Genomic DNA, 18,616 nt, shown 5'->3' on the forward strand with positions numbered 1-18,616 from the left:
TTCAGGTCTTTCCAGAGATGCTCAATTGGGTTTAAGTCAGGGCTCTGGCTGGGCCATTCAAGAACAGTCAGAGTTGTTCTGAAGCCACACCTTTGTTATTTTAGCTGTGTGCTTAGGGTCATTGTCTTGTTGGAAGGTGAACCTTCGGCCCAGTCTGAGGTCCTGAGCACTCTGGAGAAGGTTTTCGTCCAGGATATCCCTGTACTTGGCTGTATTCATCTTTCCTTCGATTGCAACCAGTCGTCCTGTTCCTGCAGCTGAAAAACACCCCCACAGCATGCCGCCGCCACCACCACGCTTCACTGTTGGGACTGTATTGGACAGGTGTGTGTGATTAATCTGGTTTTAAAAAATAATCGAGATTCATTTGATTTTAAAAAATAGAGAGAATAATTTTTAATAGATAATAAATTTTAATAAAATAGAGACCTATAAATATACATACACAAGCAGTCCACGCTGGATTCCTTGATGTCTTTTTCTTTTGGACATACGACCCCCCCCAATCTGAAGTAAGGTAAGATATTTGAGTACCTGTAGATGCAATCACATTGAAGGCAATGGAGAGAGTTTTACCATTGGCCATCCTGGCAGACTGAACACCTAAGCTCCTGCCAAACCCCCCTTTGATAAAAGTCTATGACCTAATGCACATTTTTGGAAATATTAAAGGTAAAAATAAACAGTCACAATTAATAAGGTTTCAGGACCTCCTCAGGGCAGCATTCATGTCCCCCACCAAGTTCTTGAAAACATGAATCAATTATCACTGGGCTTCCTCTTTGTTTTTAAAGACAGACTGAAACCCATCTATACTTAGAATGAAAACACTATACAGACTCATGATTGATTTTCCACTTTAGACATTATGATTCATTGATACACTCAAGGTAAATGCATCACTCTGCGCTTGCTATTATCTATTTCAATATAAAACCCCATGCATCTGTTTTTGTAAAAGAAAATAAAGTATAACACCACAAACTGACGATTAGCAAGAGGCTAACCAACATGAGCTTAAGCTTTCACCTTGTTTTCACTTCCAGCTAAGCAAACTGTAAACATTAAATGGAGTGATACATTTACATTGAAGGCAAAGGGGCAGAAATGGTTAGTCAAAACCCAGTTCCACTTCCGGTTGGGACCAACGAAGGCGCCATTCGCTAACGGAAGCTTCACTTCCCATTGCTGGCGTTATATTACCTAGTTGAGGCAAAATTAACAGCAACCCTGCCGTTTGCGATCAAGTACTGCATTCCATTTTGCCTCGTTTGCTTCAAGATGCCATCAAGCAACAATACCACACAGTAGGAATCTGATTATTATGCCAATCCCTAATGCAGACATCAATATATTAAGTTTCCCATGAATACAATTTTAAAGGTGGGGCTGCTCCACGCACATTATAGGAAGTGAATCACTTGAATTGTGTAAATTAGCGTCACTCAACTACGTATGACTAGTTTATACAGTCCCATCCAAAAGTATTGGAATGGCAAGGTCAATTCCTTTGTTTTTCTTGAATACTGAAGACATTTGGGGTTCAGATGAAAAGATGAATATGATACAAAAGGTCAATATTCCAGCTTTTATTTCATGGTATTTATATCTAAATGTGTTAAACAACTCAGGCGAGAGCACTTTTTGTTTGAAACCACCCACATTTCAAGTGAGCAAAAGTATTGGAATGTGACTGATGGGTGTTTCTAGTTGCTCAAGTGTTGCCTTTTAGATTGATTGCTTAAACATTAGATAGTGCTTGTTTTTGGCTTTGGGTTTCACCTGTGAAAACTGCAGTTGCTGTTAAGCAAACACGAAGAACCGAGAGCTATGGGAGAAAAGCAAACCATTTTGAAGCTGAAAGAAGAGGGAAAATCAATCAGAGCTACTGTACAAACATTGGGCATCGCCAATACAACAATTGGGAATGTCCTGAAAAATAAAGAAATTACTGGTGTACTGAGCAACAGACATCCAACAGGTTGGCCAAGGGTATCAACAGCAGTTGATGATGGAAATATTTGTGACCCAAAGACAACAGTCAGTGACATCAGTGCCAATCTCCACAGGGTAGGTAGGGGTGAAGGTATCGCAATCCATTATTCGAAGACTTCGAGAAGAAATATACAGGCCAAACGACAAGATGCAAACCACTCATCAGCAAAAAGAATCAGAAGGCCAGATTGGATTTTGCAAAGAATTACAGAGATGACCCACAAAAGTTTTGGAACAAAGTTTTATGGACTGATGAGATCAAGATTAACCTCTACTAAAGTGATGGAAAGGCCAAAATATGGAGAACGAAATTATCTGCTTATGATCTAAAACACACAAGCTTACCAGCGAAGCATGGTGGTTGGTGGTAATGTCATGGCTTGGGATTGCATGGCTGCCTTTGGAACCGGCTCACTAGTCTTTGCACCAGAATGAATTCTGAAGCCTACAAAACCATTTTGTCTGGCAATTTACGGAAAAATGCACCCAAACTAATCGGGAGAAGTTTCATCATGCAACAAGACAATGCCCCAAAACACATTGCCAACACAACAAAGGACTTCATCAGGGGGAACAAGTGACGGTCTTAGACTGGCCAAGTCTAGTCCAGACCTTAACCCAATAGAGCATGAAGTTTACACCCTGAAGAGACTCAAGGGAGAAACCCCCAGAAACAAACAAGAACTGACAGACTTTGTCTGTTCCAATACTTTTGCTCACTTGAAAAGTGGGTGGCTTCAAACAAAAGGTGCTCTTTCCCGAGTTGTTTAACACATCTAGCTGTAAATACCATGATATAAAAGCCGGAATATTGAACTTTTGTCTCAAGTCATCTTTTGATCTGAAACCCAAATGTCTTCAGTATACAGCAAAAACAAAGGAATTGACCATGCTGTTCCAATACTTTTGGAGGGGACTGTATGTATGCTCTGTATCAACCCATTGTCAGTTTTAGTAAACGGAGCATGCCTTCTAAATATAGCTGACAGAAGCACATACTGTATGCACCTCATCAGAACTATATTCATGATGAACTTGCATCGTTTGGAACAATCACATCCATGCTGCACAGCAGGTGTGCACCTTAATTGAACTTTTCATAACGGCCCAGTCCCTTATCCTTGGACCAACCAAATAAAAGTACAAAGAAACATCTGACTGTTGTGAAGTGATTTTAGTGTGAGTGGGAGTTTTGCTCTTAGGCAAGCTGTTGCGACTTGAGGACTGAACGTGCACAACTGAGAACGTGTAACTAATTCTCAACTGGGTATTAGTTAAAAACAGCTGTCAGACCTAACAACAAAAATCGTGTTCCCCAGTGCTATCAAAAATACTTTCAAGTCTGAATTTTCTTGTGTCTGGGTCATTTCAGCGCACGACGACAATTGGTCCTGGACTCTCCCAAAGCAGTTTTTCATGTGTGTTGTCTCAAGTTTTAAACACAGTGTTAACACAGGATGGGCAGACAGAACAAATTCCCACAATGCTAGGACAAAACATGACTTTTATGCAGTTTACTGGCTTCCCCAGAATTATAGGACTTATAAGCTTTTCTGTAACTTGTTAATGTTAGCTTGACACTTCCACTAACACTTCCAGTTCAATCACTTCAAACTTCGAGTGCTTGCGGTGCTATCCCAAATTGTCCATGGTTAAAACCATTAGAGCTACCCAAAGAACAAAACCCTCATTTATATGGCAATCTCCACAATTACACATTTGCCGTAATCTTAGATCATGCCTGCGCAATCTGTTAAAGTGCAAACATGCAATTTAGGACCCACTATTTGGGATCTTACTAAATCAGGCTCATAGGCTCCATGGGAAGTTGATGCTGCCCAATGCTCTACTCTTGGAACGGTGTATGCTGCGATTGCCAATTTTTTTACAATGTAATCACAAATGCAATTAGTCCTAGGTTTTTTTCTCATGCATGTACATAGATGACAACACTTTCAGGCCTGAGAGGCCCAGATCCTCTTTCAAATCCTTAAGTTAGCGAAGGTCAGGTAACACCTTCACGTTTCAGCATTGTGATGAGGTAAAGTCAAAGTAAACTGACAGCATTGGGATGGGCGGATCAAAACTCAGTGGGCTGCGTTCATGTCCTGGTTTACATTGTTGTTCAGGTTGTATAGGGCCTGGTGACGCTGGTGCCGGTGCAGGTGGATGGCATTGGCGTCTGGGGCGCTGGTAGGCTCAAAGGCGTTAGACACCAGAGGCATGAACTGGCGGAATATGCTGACGCTGCCGTGCCAGAAGGTGGGCTGAGGCAGCCGGCCCGCAACGCTCCAGGTGCGAGTTGCCGGGTCGTACGCTTCCACTACGTCCGACAGCTCAAACGTGTTGTCGTAACCCCCGGATACAAACAGTTTGCCGCCCAGCGCGGCCACGCTGCCTCCGACGTGGACCTGAATGGAGAACGACAGACACAGCATCAGGTGATGTCCCCACAAACAAGTAATTTAAAAGCTGTTGCCCCATCATCAATAACTGTACAGGCAATGTTTTAAGCCACTGTTGTCAACCTGGGACCCACAATTTCCTCGTTCTTGACTTTTGTAAAAGTGAATCGTGACTTAATTACAATAAAAAAACATCAATTTCCTTAAAGTCCCTTAACCAAAGTAATAAAGTTTCTCACACACAACTGTGTAGCGGACACGCCATGAAAAGATGACACCCAGTACCCCCGTCTCCGGTGAGACTCGCTCTTCCCACAGAGACAGACGACCACGGAGTGGCGAGACGTAACTTCACATACAGACGCTAAGTGAATCACCAGCCATAATCATCAGAAGCAAGACACAGACATTTGCTTTGTCATGCCAACGCTGAATTACCAGCACCTGGAGCTTCAAAGGGGAGACCAAAGATAGCAAGGTTTCACTAGAACGCTAAATTAATTAACTACCACCACCAGCCAGCACGGAGGATTTCACCAACAAAGGCGTCTCCACCCTGCTGGGTACCGCACTTAGCCAGTAAAGCTGTGAGTTTGAACAGGGCAACTGCGACAACCACACACGTGTGTGTGTGTGTATGTCTGTGTGTGTGTGTGTGTGTGTGTGTGTGTGTGTGTGTATATATATATATATATATATATATATATATATATATATACATACACACACACACACACACACAAAAACATATTATATATACACACAAACATACTCACACACAACTATTGTGGTACCACATTGAGAATCACTGTCTTATGGTTTACTGATAAACCATGATTAAATTTTAAACTTTTAGTCCATCAATTACCCGCCCTGCCATGAATCGTGAAAAGACAATGCATGACTGACCTATAAATCTTTATAATTTTCTATATTGATAGTTTAATCTGTAAACATAGAGATCTATAACTATTGCACCCCCCAAGCTACTACTTGGGTAAGCGGCAGCCCTGTCCTCTGAAGCAGCATAGCAAGAAAGTAAAAGCATGAATTCTATTTTTACTTGAGAAGACAGCACTTCATCACCAAACTGCCAAATTACACTTGGCGCAAATAGTTTGCGCATCTGCGTAGATGGCGCATGCAGCGGACACACAGCTAAACACAATACCAACGAGGCACTCCAAAGAGGGGAGTAGATGCTGGTTCAACTCTGGTGTGGGGACACAGGTTGACAAAGATAAAATACAAACCTGGTTCATAGGACTAATCTTATCCCACTCGTTTTTCAGGGGGTTGTAAACATCAACCTCTGCAGAGTCATCCCTATAAGAAACACAGAAGTCAAATGTCATCCACCCGAACAAGTTGTACTACTGCAGCTTCCAGTGTAAAAGCGGAAACATTTCAGTTCACACGTAAAACTAAGTTAGTCCTCTGCACCTCACAAAGAAGATGAGGCCATTGAGGGTCACCGTTTTAGGGGTAAAGGACCACAGGGGCAGCTGTCCGCAGTTGACCACGGACCAATGTTTGCTGTCCGGGTCGTAACTCTGAACGGCCATGGTGTCCTCCCCGGCTAGACAACCGATGGCGTACAGACGGCCGTTGCACGTGGTGGTGGAGCAGTTGTCCATGGCGTGCAGCATAGGCGGTAAGGCCTCCCAGCAGTCCAGTGTGTGGTCGTAGCGCTCGGTGCTGTCCGACGCCACTACGTACAGCTGACCTTTCAGCACGCATGAGCTGTGGTACTCGCGCGCTTTCAGCATGGGCGACACCTCCGTCCATTCGTTGACGCTCGACTTGTAGCGCCACACACCGTCGTAGAGGCGGGAGCCGTCAGAGCCGCCTGCCGGAGGAAGAAGAAGGTATGCCATTGGATTCTAATGCTATGCACACACCGCATGCAAAAGTTAATTTCGCTTCGCTTCCCTCGCACGAATTTGATTGCAACCACGGTCAGCGCAACAAGTCAACCTGGCTGGTTCCTACCCTCTCAAACCCCCTTTTCTTTATTCCTTAAATTACTCCCCTTCCAGCACCGCCAGCCCGCAACTCCCAAGGCCGGTGAAAACGGGAATCAATACTCACCAAAATGTATGTGGACATCTCTACATATGCCCACTTTTGAAAATATCAGAAAAATCAGCCCAATATTTGTATTTTATGGACGTTATAGGTGTTTAGATTTATTTTGTATTATTTTATGATAGAAAAAACTTGTCACTTAATGTCAGAAAACTGCAATCAATCGTCACCCAAATTTATGTGGACTTCTCTCCATATATCCCCTTCAATCTATGAAAATATCAGCGCAATCGCCCCAATATTTTGGATTTTATGGATGAGCATAGGAGCAGGCTGGTTCCTTTTTTTTTTTCTTCCTCAAATGACTCCTCTTTCCAGCCCCGCCGGCCTGTGACTCTAGTGGCCACCAACAAAGCGCTTTGAGCAGCCACCGCCACGTCCCGTTCCCCAGACTGGCCCTGTGCTCCCCCCATTCTTGATGCCAAATGGCTGTCACGATGTGATTTGTGATTGTATCTCAATCTCTTACACCACCCCCCCGTTTCCCCCTAATACGCGTCTGGAGATATAAATGTAAAATAATTCATGGCCTCACAAGATGCCCCTGAACCAGAAATTAATACGTCACTGGAGACGTTATCTGAGAAAGGGGTCAGATTAATAGTATGTTATTATTAATAATAAATATTTGGAATATAAGATAAGATTACCTTTATCAGTCCAACAATGAGGAAATTTGCATCATCTCAGTAGCAATAGTGGATATAGGAAATATAAATATATAATACAAATAGAATGCAAGAGTAGACATTTATACAAGTACTTTCACAAAGTAGAAATCTAAACTATTGTCCATGCATAAACTATCCAATTCAATCTATCAAAAATGTTATTTGTTTGTTTGGCGAATTAATCGAAAGATACAGTGGGGCAAAAAAGTATTTAGTCAGCCACCAATTGTGCAAGTTCTCCCACTTAAAAAGATAAGAGAGGCCTGTAATTTTCATCACAGGTATACCTCCCTCACCAATGAGAGACAAAAGAGGAAAAAAAACAAAAAAAATCCAGAAAATCACATTGTCGGATTTTTAAAGATTTATTAGCAAATTATGGTGGAAAATACGTTTTTGGTCAATAACAAAAGTTCATCTCAACACTTTGTTCTATTGGCAATGACAGAGGTCAAACGTTTTCTGTAAGTTTTCACAAGGTTTTCACACTGTTGCTGATATTTTAGCCCATTCCTCCATGCAGATCTCCTCTAGAGCAGTGATGTTTTGAGGCTGTTGCTGGGTAGCACAAACCTTCACCTCCTTCCAAAGATTTTCTATTGGGTTGAGATCCGGAGACTGGCTAGGCCACTCCAGGACCTTGAAATGCTTCTTACGGAGCCACTCCTTCGATGCCCGGGCGGTGTGTTTGGAATCAATATCATGCTGAAAGACCCAGCCACGTTTTATATTCAATGCCCTTGCTGATGCAAGGAGGTTTTCACTCAAAATCTCACAATTTTTTCCTTTACAAGGATCAGTCATCCTGGTCCCTGTGCAGAAAAACAGCTCCAAAGCATGATGTTTCCAGCCCCATACTTCACTTTAGGAATGTTGTCCTTTGGATGCAACTCAGCATTTTGTTTCCACCAAACACGACAAGTTGAGTTTTGACTAAAAACTTCTATTTTGGTTTCATCTGACCATATGACATTCTCCCAAGCCTCTTCTGGAACATTCAAATCCTCTCGAGCAAACTTCAGCTGGACGTGGACATGTACTAGTTTAAGCAGGAGGACACGTCTGGCACCACAGGATTTGAGTCCCTGGCAGCGTAGTGTGTTTACTGATGGTAGCTTTTGTTACTTTGGTCCCAGCTCTATGCAGGTCATTCACTAGGTCCCCCTGTGTGGTTCTGGGAGTTTTGCTCACTGTTCTTGTGATCATTTTGACCCCACAGGGTGAGATCTTGCATGGAGCCCCAGATCGAGGGAGATTATCAGTGGTCTTGTATGTCTTGCATTTTCTAATAATTGCTCCCACAGTTGATTGCTTCACACCAAGCTGCTTACCGATTGCAGATTCAATCTTCCCAGCCTGGTGCAGGATCTACAATTTTGTTTCTGATGTCCTTTGACAACTCTTTGGTCTTGGCCATAGTGGAGTTTGGAGTGTGACTGTTTGAGGTTGTGGACAGGTGTATTTTATACTGATGAGTTCAAACAGGTGCCATTAATACAGGTAACAGGTGGAGAACAGAGGAGCCTCTTAAAGAAGTTACAGGTCTGTAAAAGCCAGAAATCTTGTTTGTAGGTGACCAAATACTTATTTTCCACCATAATTTGCTAATAAAATCTTTAAAAATGAGACAATGTGATTTGATGGATTTTTCCCCCTCATTTTTGGTGGCTGACTAAATACTTTTTTTCCTCACTGTAGATATTTTTGACGATGACATAAAAATCTCACATACAGTACTACTAATTCGGGCTGCAACTGAGTCCACCATTACAGGGTTGTTGCAATAAAAACATTAAAATAAATATTGAAGCCATAATTTGATCAATTAGGATTGTAGAGTAATGATTATGTTGTGCAATCGAACAGTATGCATAATTATTTTTCTCCTTTTACAAAATATACTGCAGTAACTGTCCCGAGGTAATGTGTTCGACAACATTTTGAAAATATGGCAAATTTGGACAAACTGTTCTGGAAGTGAATTTCTTGTTGGGAATAAAATAGGAATTTACAAAAGTGGGGGGGAACTTCATAGGGAACATAAATGTACTTTATTTTAGCATAACCCGGAGTAAAAAACTAGATTTCATAAAAGTACATTAACAAGACTTATGAGTCCCCCAACTTACAGGTTTTTGTTGTTGTTTTACTGACTCTGGATAGAGTCCAAGTACAAACCCCAATTCCAATAAAGTTGGGATGATGTGTAAATATATAAAGTATACAATGATTTCTCAATAATTTTCAACCTATATTCAATTATATACACCACAAAGACAAAATATCGAGTGTTCAAAATGATGAACATTGTTTTTTTTTTTTTCAAATATTCTCTCATTTTGAATTTGATGCTTGCGACACATTCCAAAATAAGATGGAACGGGGGTACAAAAGACTGAGGAAATTGAGGAATGGTAAAAAAAACACCTGTTTGGAATATTACACAGGTGAACAGGTATTATCGGCCTAACAATTAATCGGTCAGGCCCAGATGTTAATTAACAGACAATACCAGAAGCATTCTTATTGACCTTAGTGCTGGATGGCAGTGAGTCAATGCTATAAAGTTACAAGTGTCCTGCATGAGCATAGCAAAGGATTTGTATGTTTTCTCGGAGGGGAACACAGTGGCTCGTAATGATGAGGTCCTGGCAGCACAACATGTTCTGCTTCACTTTGACGTAATCATTCTGCAGTTTATTTAAAGCCAATGCAGACTTACACCAACCATCACTGTGGTTAGTGTCTTTTACGTGTGACTTATGCACTTCACTCAATTGCCTTCACTTCCTGGTTCATTTTCCACAATGATGACATTGATAACAAAAAAAGACCTCACTATCTCATTTACGGTTTTCCATAAATACACCTGAAAGAAACATGTCTTTTACGTGTGACTTATGCACTTCACTCAATTGCCTTCACTTCCTGGTTCATTTTCCACAATGATGACATTGATAACAAAAAAAGACCTCACTATCTCATTTACGGTTTTCCATAAATACACCTGAAAGAAACATGTCTTTTACGTGTGACTTATGCACTTCACTCAATTGCCTTCACTTCCTGGTTCATTTCCCACAATGACGACTTTGATAACAAAAAAATGACCTCACTATCTCATTTACGGTTTTCCATAAATACACCTGAAAGAAACAATCTGGAAAGCGACCAAGATTTTCAGGTAAAATACACGATTAGTTCGTACAGTATACTTTTAGCAGACATCATGCTACCTCAGCTTAGTGAGTCTGACATCTTTTTGTGTTGCATTTAATCATGTGTAACAAAGTGGTACGCGTCTGTCATGGCTGCTCAGTACAATATGCAAAATAAATAAAGACTAAAAACGGAATGTAAACCTGTCATAGTCATCAGGGTGAGTGGTTTATATTCTATATAATGTAGTTCAGGCACGTTTGTTCCTAAATAGGTTTTTTAATGTTGAATGTTTTACCCTGGAACAGAGTTATTTCAAATTGGAAATATTTTTTTCAAAATTTTAACTAATCAGAGATCAGCCAGCGACCCAGATGAGATTGTTTTTGATTTCAAAGGTTCTACTCCCCCCCCCCGTTACATAAATGTGGTATTCCCTCAACTGCAGCAGCATGATACATTTAGCTTCCATTTTCTGTCAAATTAATCACATTTAGGCTTAAAATGCTTCAAATACTTTGTCAGAGAGAACACAAACATGGTGCACCAGCTCTTACCAGTGACATACATATCATTCCCGAGGGCAGCTATGCTGTAGCCCCCTCCGAGGTGGTCCGGGAACTCTGCCAGGTAGCGCCACTGGCCCGTCTGCGGATTGAAACAGTCGACGGTGACCAACTCATCACAGTCCTGGTCGCAACCTCCCACCACGACCAAGATCTCAGCTAGTCCAGTGGAAGGCCGTGGACGCATGCGGCGGCAAGGCCTGTCATGACGGTCATACTCGCAGGACTGGAAGCTACGGGCCTCGTTTACCATGCGGAGACAGGTGGGTGAAAGGTAGACAAGGGGGTCGCTCTCAACATGGGCCAAAAGGAAGAACCTCCTGACGAAAGGGAGTCGGACCTGCTGGAGGAGCTCGGGCCAGTAGTGCAGTCTCCGCTGAAGATCAGCCTTCACCCAGCGCACTGCGATCTGATAAACAGTCTCCTCTTTGTCCACACACAGCTCATCATCAGACACAAACTCAAGGAGGCGCTTCCAAGGCAACCGCTCAAAGTCTGTCCCTTTAGCAAGATCCATTAGGTTTTTGAGGACAAAGCGGCGTGCACTGGCCGCCAACTCTCGGCAAGCGTAGGCCTCTGCAAAGTCCTGGATTTCTAAGCAGTTGGAAACATCCAGACGCTGTTCCAGAAAAGCACAGCAGGCCTCTTTGACCGACGGGAACTGAAACAGATCTGCCGTTTTCAGCAGAAGATCCACGTTGTCCTGCGTGACAGTGACCCGTCCTGTGTAGCAGAAGTCCACCAGCAATCCTAAAAGCTCAGCCGAAACCTCAGTGTAGAACCACACGGTCCATTATGCTCTCCCGTAGCGTACCGGTGAACATGGCCCGGAAGTAGGTGCTGGCAGCAGCCAAGACCGTGCGGTGGCAGTGGAACTCACGGCCCTCTGCGCACAAAGTCACATCAAAAAACTTTCGCTCTGCGCGGAGCTCATGAATTCCTCGCAGCAGGTTGAAGGCGTGGGCCGTGTCAAAAAACGCCAGGGTGGACGGTTGCGTCTGTAAGACGGGATTCTCCATCTCGTCTCTAAGGGTTGTGCTCAGGAAGATGTTAACATCTGAAAGCAAAGTTCAGGACCACATGAATTAGAAAGCTGGACACACAATGAGACAAGTGGTAGTAAATGCGAAACTGTGGTCATTTCAAGACACTTACCTGTCAACGAATTCAAAGTTATCAAGAAAGTTAATTCTTGTACCCCACGACACAGCAGGGCTCAGAAAGAACAGTCTATAACATTAGCCAGCTCGGATTGATATGAATAGTTCTTTCCTAAAGACAGGCAGCTCGTTTGTGTGCTGAGGCTATAAATACACCAGCAGTGTCCATTTCCAGTGAAAAGGGGGGTCTAGATGGGGTCTTGAGGAGAACACCTAGCTTGTTGTGAGGGGGCACTCAGGGGACACAAAATTACCCCTCCTTCATGTGTCTGTGGTTGAGTCAGTTTGTGCAAAGCTACGTTCCAAAACACATCATCTTCCGGTTATAAAATCCTTAATGCAGCTTGCAATTGTATAATGATGGCGTCACCCTGACAGCTGCCATGACATTTAATACACCAGGATGGTACACATGGATACTGCTTTCTATTTTAGTGCTTTTAAGTTTCTATCTTTGGTGGGGTTTTTATTTCCAAAATTCTGTTTCAACCAAATGCACATGACTAAATGATTATTCTGTTGTCTGTTGGTATGTGTGTCCTCACATGTGACCTTAAACAGAATAAGCAGTATAGAAAATTAATGGATGCAGACAATAAACATAAATGGGACATAAAACAGTACATGTACAGTGTGAACTATTCACAAGTTCAACATTAGAAAGAGATTGCAGTTGTATTATTCTTTGTGGAAATTTGAATTCAAAATAGGCACCAATGGACAGTGAGAAAGCCTCCTGGAATGTGTTTGACTTCTGGGGGTGGGGGGGCACTATCAAATTTGCACCAGTAGGTAGTGCAGGCGTGTAGCTTTAAAATAATTTTGTACTTGACTTTTAGACAGTAGGGATCAAACTTCTAATAATCTCTTCAAGGATCATGAATCTTTTTTAAAACACATTCATGAAGCATCATTAATCACATACACAAAATCCTTGTTAACATTTTGAGATCATTTCCTCTTTAAAATAAGAAGCGATCTGCTTACAGAGGTTTGCTTTAAGGTCATAATAAAGCTGCTGATCTCTGGCCAAGAGACTTAGCAGCATTCCACACAGGGTTTCAATAATACAGCCACACATGGAGCTCTGTGAGGAATCAAAATGCTCTCCACAACGGCGAACTAGGCCTGTATACAACCCACCTACACTGCAAAAAAACTAGATAATTCCATGCCCATGTTAAGACCTGGTCGGTGTGCAGGAAATGGTTTATTCGAAAAAAGATAAGCCGATTCACACTGCCTTCCATTTAACCCGTTACAATATGGGTAAATGTATTAAGACACACGGCCATCACCCCTGCAGAAAATTTTATATCCCTCCTTTGCAGCTTCCACTCTTTAGGGAACACCTTCCATGTTTGTATGTCTTTGGCAACTTTTGTCCAGGGTTAGGGTTACAACCATATTTGTGAAGACAAGCATTTTATACCTCACTCCAGATACTGGCGCTGACACGGTCAAGCTTGAAAAAAAAAGGCAAAGGCGGAATCTGATTACAGCCCATACAGAATCCGTATATTAAAACACCATTTTGTGTGACATGCAACACAATTGGCAAATATTACACCTCTGAATTTTGCATGGATAATAGGGCAACAGTGAAATAGTGAAAAAGTTTACACAAAGATTAATGTCCTCGACTTTGCAGGAGGGAATGTGGCAGTGTACGAATGACTTGAAGCATTCACGGTAAGAAGGTTGGGACATGTTGCTGAAATGATCTTATGAGCCCGTCTGGGCTGTACGCAAATACATCATGCTGAAGACATAATGTTTGTTACTCTACTCTTCCTGAAAATAGCTCATGCTGTATTTTGAAGCAATGACACCAGTCTAACAGCAGCAGTCAGAAAATTCAGCCGGCTGTAAATAGAAATCCTGCCACGCGACTTCAGATTTTACAGACATCACAGTCATCCAAATCCAGGATTTGATTTAACTTTTGGAAAGCAAGGTACAGTAAATGGAACCTTGCTGAGGTCATAAAATTTGTCATACAATTTGGAATTTGACCAATGGTTTGGGGAAATTATATTATAGAGGATGGCCCAGAATTCATAACTTACTGTTCGTCATATTTCTGAATATGCTTACTTTATAATTATTTTATCTATTTACTCCTTAGTCTTATAGCTATAACCACAACTAGGGTTGGTCATCGTTTGAATTTGAGCGGTTCCGATTCCAAACAATTCTGATTCAGATTCTTTTAGGGGGCTGGGTCAAAAATTGTTTAAATAAAGGGTGTCCAAAGTATGAACATCCAATTTCTTAGCAGCTTGCAGCATAGACTCAAATGAACATTTGACTTGAGGTTCTTTATAACCAGTATCAATATCAAACCTATGAACTAAAAGGCAATGTTTGTGGAAGTAACCCAATTGACTTAATATTCACATACAAACAAACAAACAACCATTTGCACTCACATTCACACCTGCGGGCAATTTAGAGTTGTCAATTAACCATCCGGGTAAAAGTAGTTTTAGTCAAAGTAGTACGTGAGAGTTGATAATTTCATATTAGATGTACTGCACATTCCTGAGTATGAGAAGGGCATCATCTGAGAAGTTGACAATCATCCACAAGGTGATCGAAGGAAAAAAATGTAAATAAAATAAAAAATAAAAACACAAAGGATGTCAGAGAGGGGTTGCACCATGCTCCAATGGCGACTGGCATCACATGCAACAGCTGCAGTCAGTCGCTGACCCAGAGCCACATGCACATGATTCAGCTCTTTAGTTACTGAAGCAGACCAGCACAAGGTCGCTCAGTTCATCTATACTATGGTATACTATACAGGATCCAACATTAACGGTGTCCCGGAGCCACTACGCCGCTATGTCCAGCCACCACCTATTTATAGACACTGGCCCGCTCGGGCGAGTACAGATTTGTAAGTCACTGAAACTTTTTGCCCAACGAAAATGGCCCAAAACTGCATTTTCAGTGTCGCTCTGAAATTCTTTTATCACCAAAAACAATCCAAGACAGAATGTTGTGATGTCACAAGGAGAAACTGCGACCAACACCGCCTGAATCAAGAAACGCAGAGGAATTCGGGTTAGTGTTACCTCAAGAGGAAAATCGAAGCTAATGCCGCTAGCCTCATAGAGCAGCTTGTACTTTGCAATCTGTAGAATGTTAATTTGCCCTCCGTGAACGTGCCTTAAAGGTACACTGTGTAACATTATCAGTTGTTCACTGGCCAAAATCGATGTCTGTGTTTCTATGTGTTATCATTGGTGTATTATGACCTCAATATGACCTACTAATCTGATACATTCTCAAAAGCGAAGAATTTTAGATTTATTTTTACGTAAGAGTGGTGACTCAGTAGAGGAGCGCCCTGACAGTCAGCCATCTTGAAACTACAGCCGCTGTAAGGGGACAAGAAGCACAAAACACAGAAATAACTATGCAGTTCCCTGCGTTTCAGTGCAGAGATTTATACACTGGAGAAGATTACCATCGCCCAGCAAATCTGCACTACTGCAGCAGCAAAATACAGGACCATGGATATGCAATGGAGACAGCTACGCCATCGACGAGAAAGAGAAAAATCCAACTTAAACAGTGGATCATTCAAAAGAGGATAAACATCGGACTAGCCAGGAGGAAGGAGCTCATGAGAGAAAAGGATTTTAAAAGGGACGCTGAAGTTGCCAGCTTTCTCCTCAACAAGTAAGGGCCTGGAAACGTGCCGCTATGCCGCGTTGCATCACCATTTCGGGCGCTGTGGGGCTCTTGTTAACAAATGAAGACTAGGCTTTAAACGATCAGGTTTTTTGGGGCCGATCAGCGAGATTAAAAAAGCGATAACCGATCACCGATCCGATCACAAGATGGAGCAATGTGTCTATTTAAATGACCTGTTCATTTACTGTATATACTTGTGTACTTAATTTCTCAAAAAAATATATTTACAGTAAGTAATGTAGCTTTGTTCATCTATTTATGCCAGTGAGGCGTAATGACAGACAAAACAAATGAATGGTCTTCTATTAGACGGCAGAAAGTACATAGAGTAATTAATGTATCCATTTTTCGTGAAATTTTTTGTTTGTTGGTGTGCCGTGAGATTTTTCAATTGTAAAATATGTTCCTTGGCTCCATAAAGGTTGGAAATCACAGATCGTGTATTCTAATCAGTCAGGCCAAACCAACATTACATGACAGAAATCATGGGTGCTAACTTACTGTAATTAAATTACTTCATTGTAATTAAATAACTTCACCCACACCGAAACTTTAGAGCATGATTCAACATAACAGCGGCATGTTTACATACAACCGTTAGTGCTAGCACTAGCTTGCTAGGCTACATAACGTTTTTGCTGCATGCTTGCAAGCCGTATCGTATTAAAAGTACAAGAAAATACCTCAAGCAGGCCTTAAATGATGAACGTAATCTCCCGAGCACCGGTGACCATCAGTACACGTTTTTCCCCATTTTGTTCTTATAATACACGTGGCGCGCTGTCGTCGCCATGGTAACGAGTGTATCCGGTCGCATTTGAGTTGACAAAATAAAGAACAGTGATCGTAAAAGATGGGATGCGTTGGCATCGGAATACAAGATTTTATTGCAGTAGTCTGACATTTACGAACGGGTGGATGCAGTACCTTAACATGATGAAGCCGACCGGCGAACAATGCCAACACGTCAATCGGATGAAGGTACGTGGCGCTAATCCAAGTTGCGTGTGTGGTTGCTTTTTAACCATCTATTTTAAAAGTTCAGTTAAAAAATATATATTATATAATGACAATAAAGGCTTCCTGATTCAAATTTATTGAGCTGTTCCTTGTATATTATACACTTGTATTACAGCTAAGAATTTTTCTTAAAATATTACTTCTTAGCGGTAATATTAGCGGTAATATGATTTCAGATTACGACAAAACTAATGTGATGAAAGTCAAGAATGGACTACTAAATACTTTTTCACTGAAGTCCGGTCAAAGGCTGTATGTCTAATTTGTTAAGAAACCATTGACTTTACAAGAATATAACATCAGCCGTCACTTTTCTACCAAGCATGCTGATTATGCTAACAGCCAATCAACGCAGGAACTGATGGCTATGGCTCGACGGTTAAAATCAAGCTTGCAGGCTCAGCAAAACACCTTTTTCTGACAAACTGCCATCCAAGATTCAGTCACACAAGACCCTGAAACAGCCCCACGGGAGCTGTGGATGGAACTGATTGATCTCCAGTGTGATACGGTCTTAAAAGAGCTCAACTCTCAAACTGGATGAGTTTTATGCTTCATTAAGGGCAGACAAATTTCCAAAAATCCAGAAGATGGCATTGAGGATGTTGGTGGTGTTTGGCTCTACATGTGTGTGAACAGACTTTTAGTGTGATGAACACCAACAAAAGATCCAACAGATCTCAGCTGAGTGATGAAGACCTCAGATGTGTTCTGAGAATTGCCACAAAACCAACACCAGACTTTGATGCACCGGCAAAAAAATGTGATCAACAAAACAACACTGGTCCCGTTAAAGTATTAACACAACAATGCCTTTTTTTTGTTTTGTTTATTTTTGATATTTTATTTGTTATTATATTTTATTTGGATTAGATATATAATTGTATGTCATGATTATTTGATATATTTAATACATGTTTATTTTGATCAAGAAAGTAGCTAAGGCCAAAAGATGTTTATCCAACTGTATTTGTTCTTGCTTTTTCCGGGCATACTTTTTACATGCCAAGTAGTAGTGTGCCTCTTACATTCTTGTCATTCCTCCTCGTGCAGCGAAGACTTGCACTTAGTCAGCTAGTGCCTTGCATCATTTCTTCAAGCCGTGCAACGCACCATACATGTCCATTCCAATGAACAAACACACTGTGACTTGAGGCTCAAATTAGTGATGAAACGTATGCCAAAACGTTCACCCATAAAGCACAGAAGTAATAACAGGACTACTGTACCTAAACGGACTCTGACGAAGAACTAAAGAGACACAGAAATGTTAATTATTAGCATACTTTTATGCTAATGTGAAAACTAAAAAGCGATGAACAGGGTTAATCACAAATTCCGTGGTTGGCGAATAACTCCTCAACTCACTGCGTTTATTTCCCCGACAGACGATTTATGACGTTGTGGCGTTTGTGACGTGAAATGGAAAAAGACTGTTTATATAGGATATTTTCAGTTACTGTTAAAAGTTGAACGCTGTTTCGCGTGCGTGCGAATCTAAAGACGTCACAATTCAACCACCCCCACTCCAAAAAAAAAAAAAATGCTACTGTCGTGCTGACTCTTCGCCGTGTGGACTAGTTTGGTGAAAACAACGACCGTTATGGCCAACTTACCAGTGTTTGTCCTCGCCCTGGCCTCATAAATATTCAGATACCTGTGAATAAAAGCCTTTACAAATGGAATGGTGATGAAACTTTGATGTCGCAGATGTGTCCGGCCTCCTTCGGGAGAGGGGTCCATCTGCAGCGTGAAGGGAGGAGGCGTAACATTGTAAAGAGGCGTAACCAAGGGAAGAGGCGTAACTACCAAAAATGACGTAGGCCTGGGCGTCATGTATTAGCCAA

At 41.7% G+C, this 18,616-nt stretch overlaps 1 protein-coding gene across 1 annotated transcript; it reads right to left on the minus strand.

The window, feature by feature from the left end:
* Positions 1-1,574: 1,574 nt before the first annotated feature.
* klhl21 (kelch-like family member 21) lies at positions 1,575-18,528 on the minus strand. Its single transcript, XM_061686283.1, is given in 6 exon segments — positions 1,575-4,406; positions 5,654-5,726; positions 5,844-6,249; positions 10,876-11,656; positions 11,658-11,941; positions 18,386-18,528. Coding segments are annotated over 6 exon segments (1,995 nt in total). The 5' UTR covers positions 18,513-18,528; the 3' UTR covers positions 1,575-4,082.
* Positions 18,529-18,616: the final 88 nt, after the last annotated feature.

This window comes from Phycodurus eques, chromosome 1, assembly GCF_024500275.1.
Source record: "Phycodurus eques isolate BA_2022a chromosome 1, UOR_Pequ_1.1, whole genome shotgun sequence".
Lineage (NCBI taxonomy): Eukaryota > Metazoa > Chordata > Actinopteri > Syngnathiformes > Syngnathidae > Phycodurus > Phycodurus eques.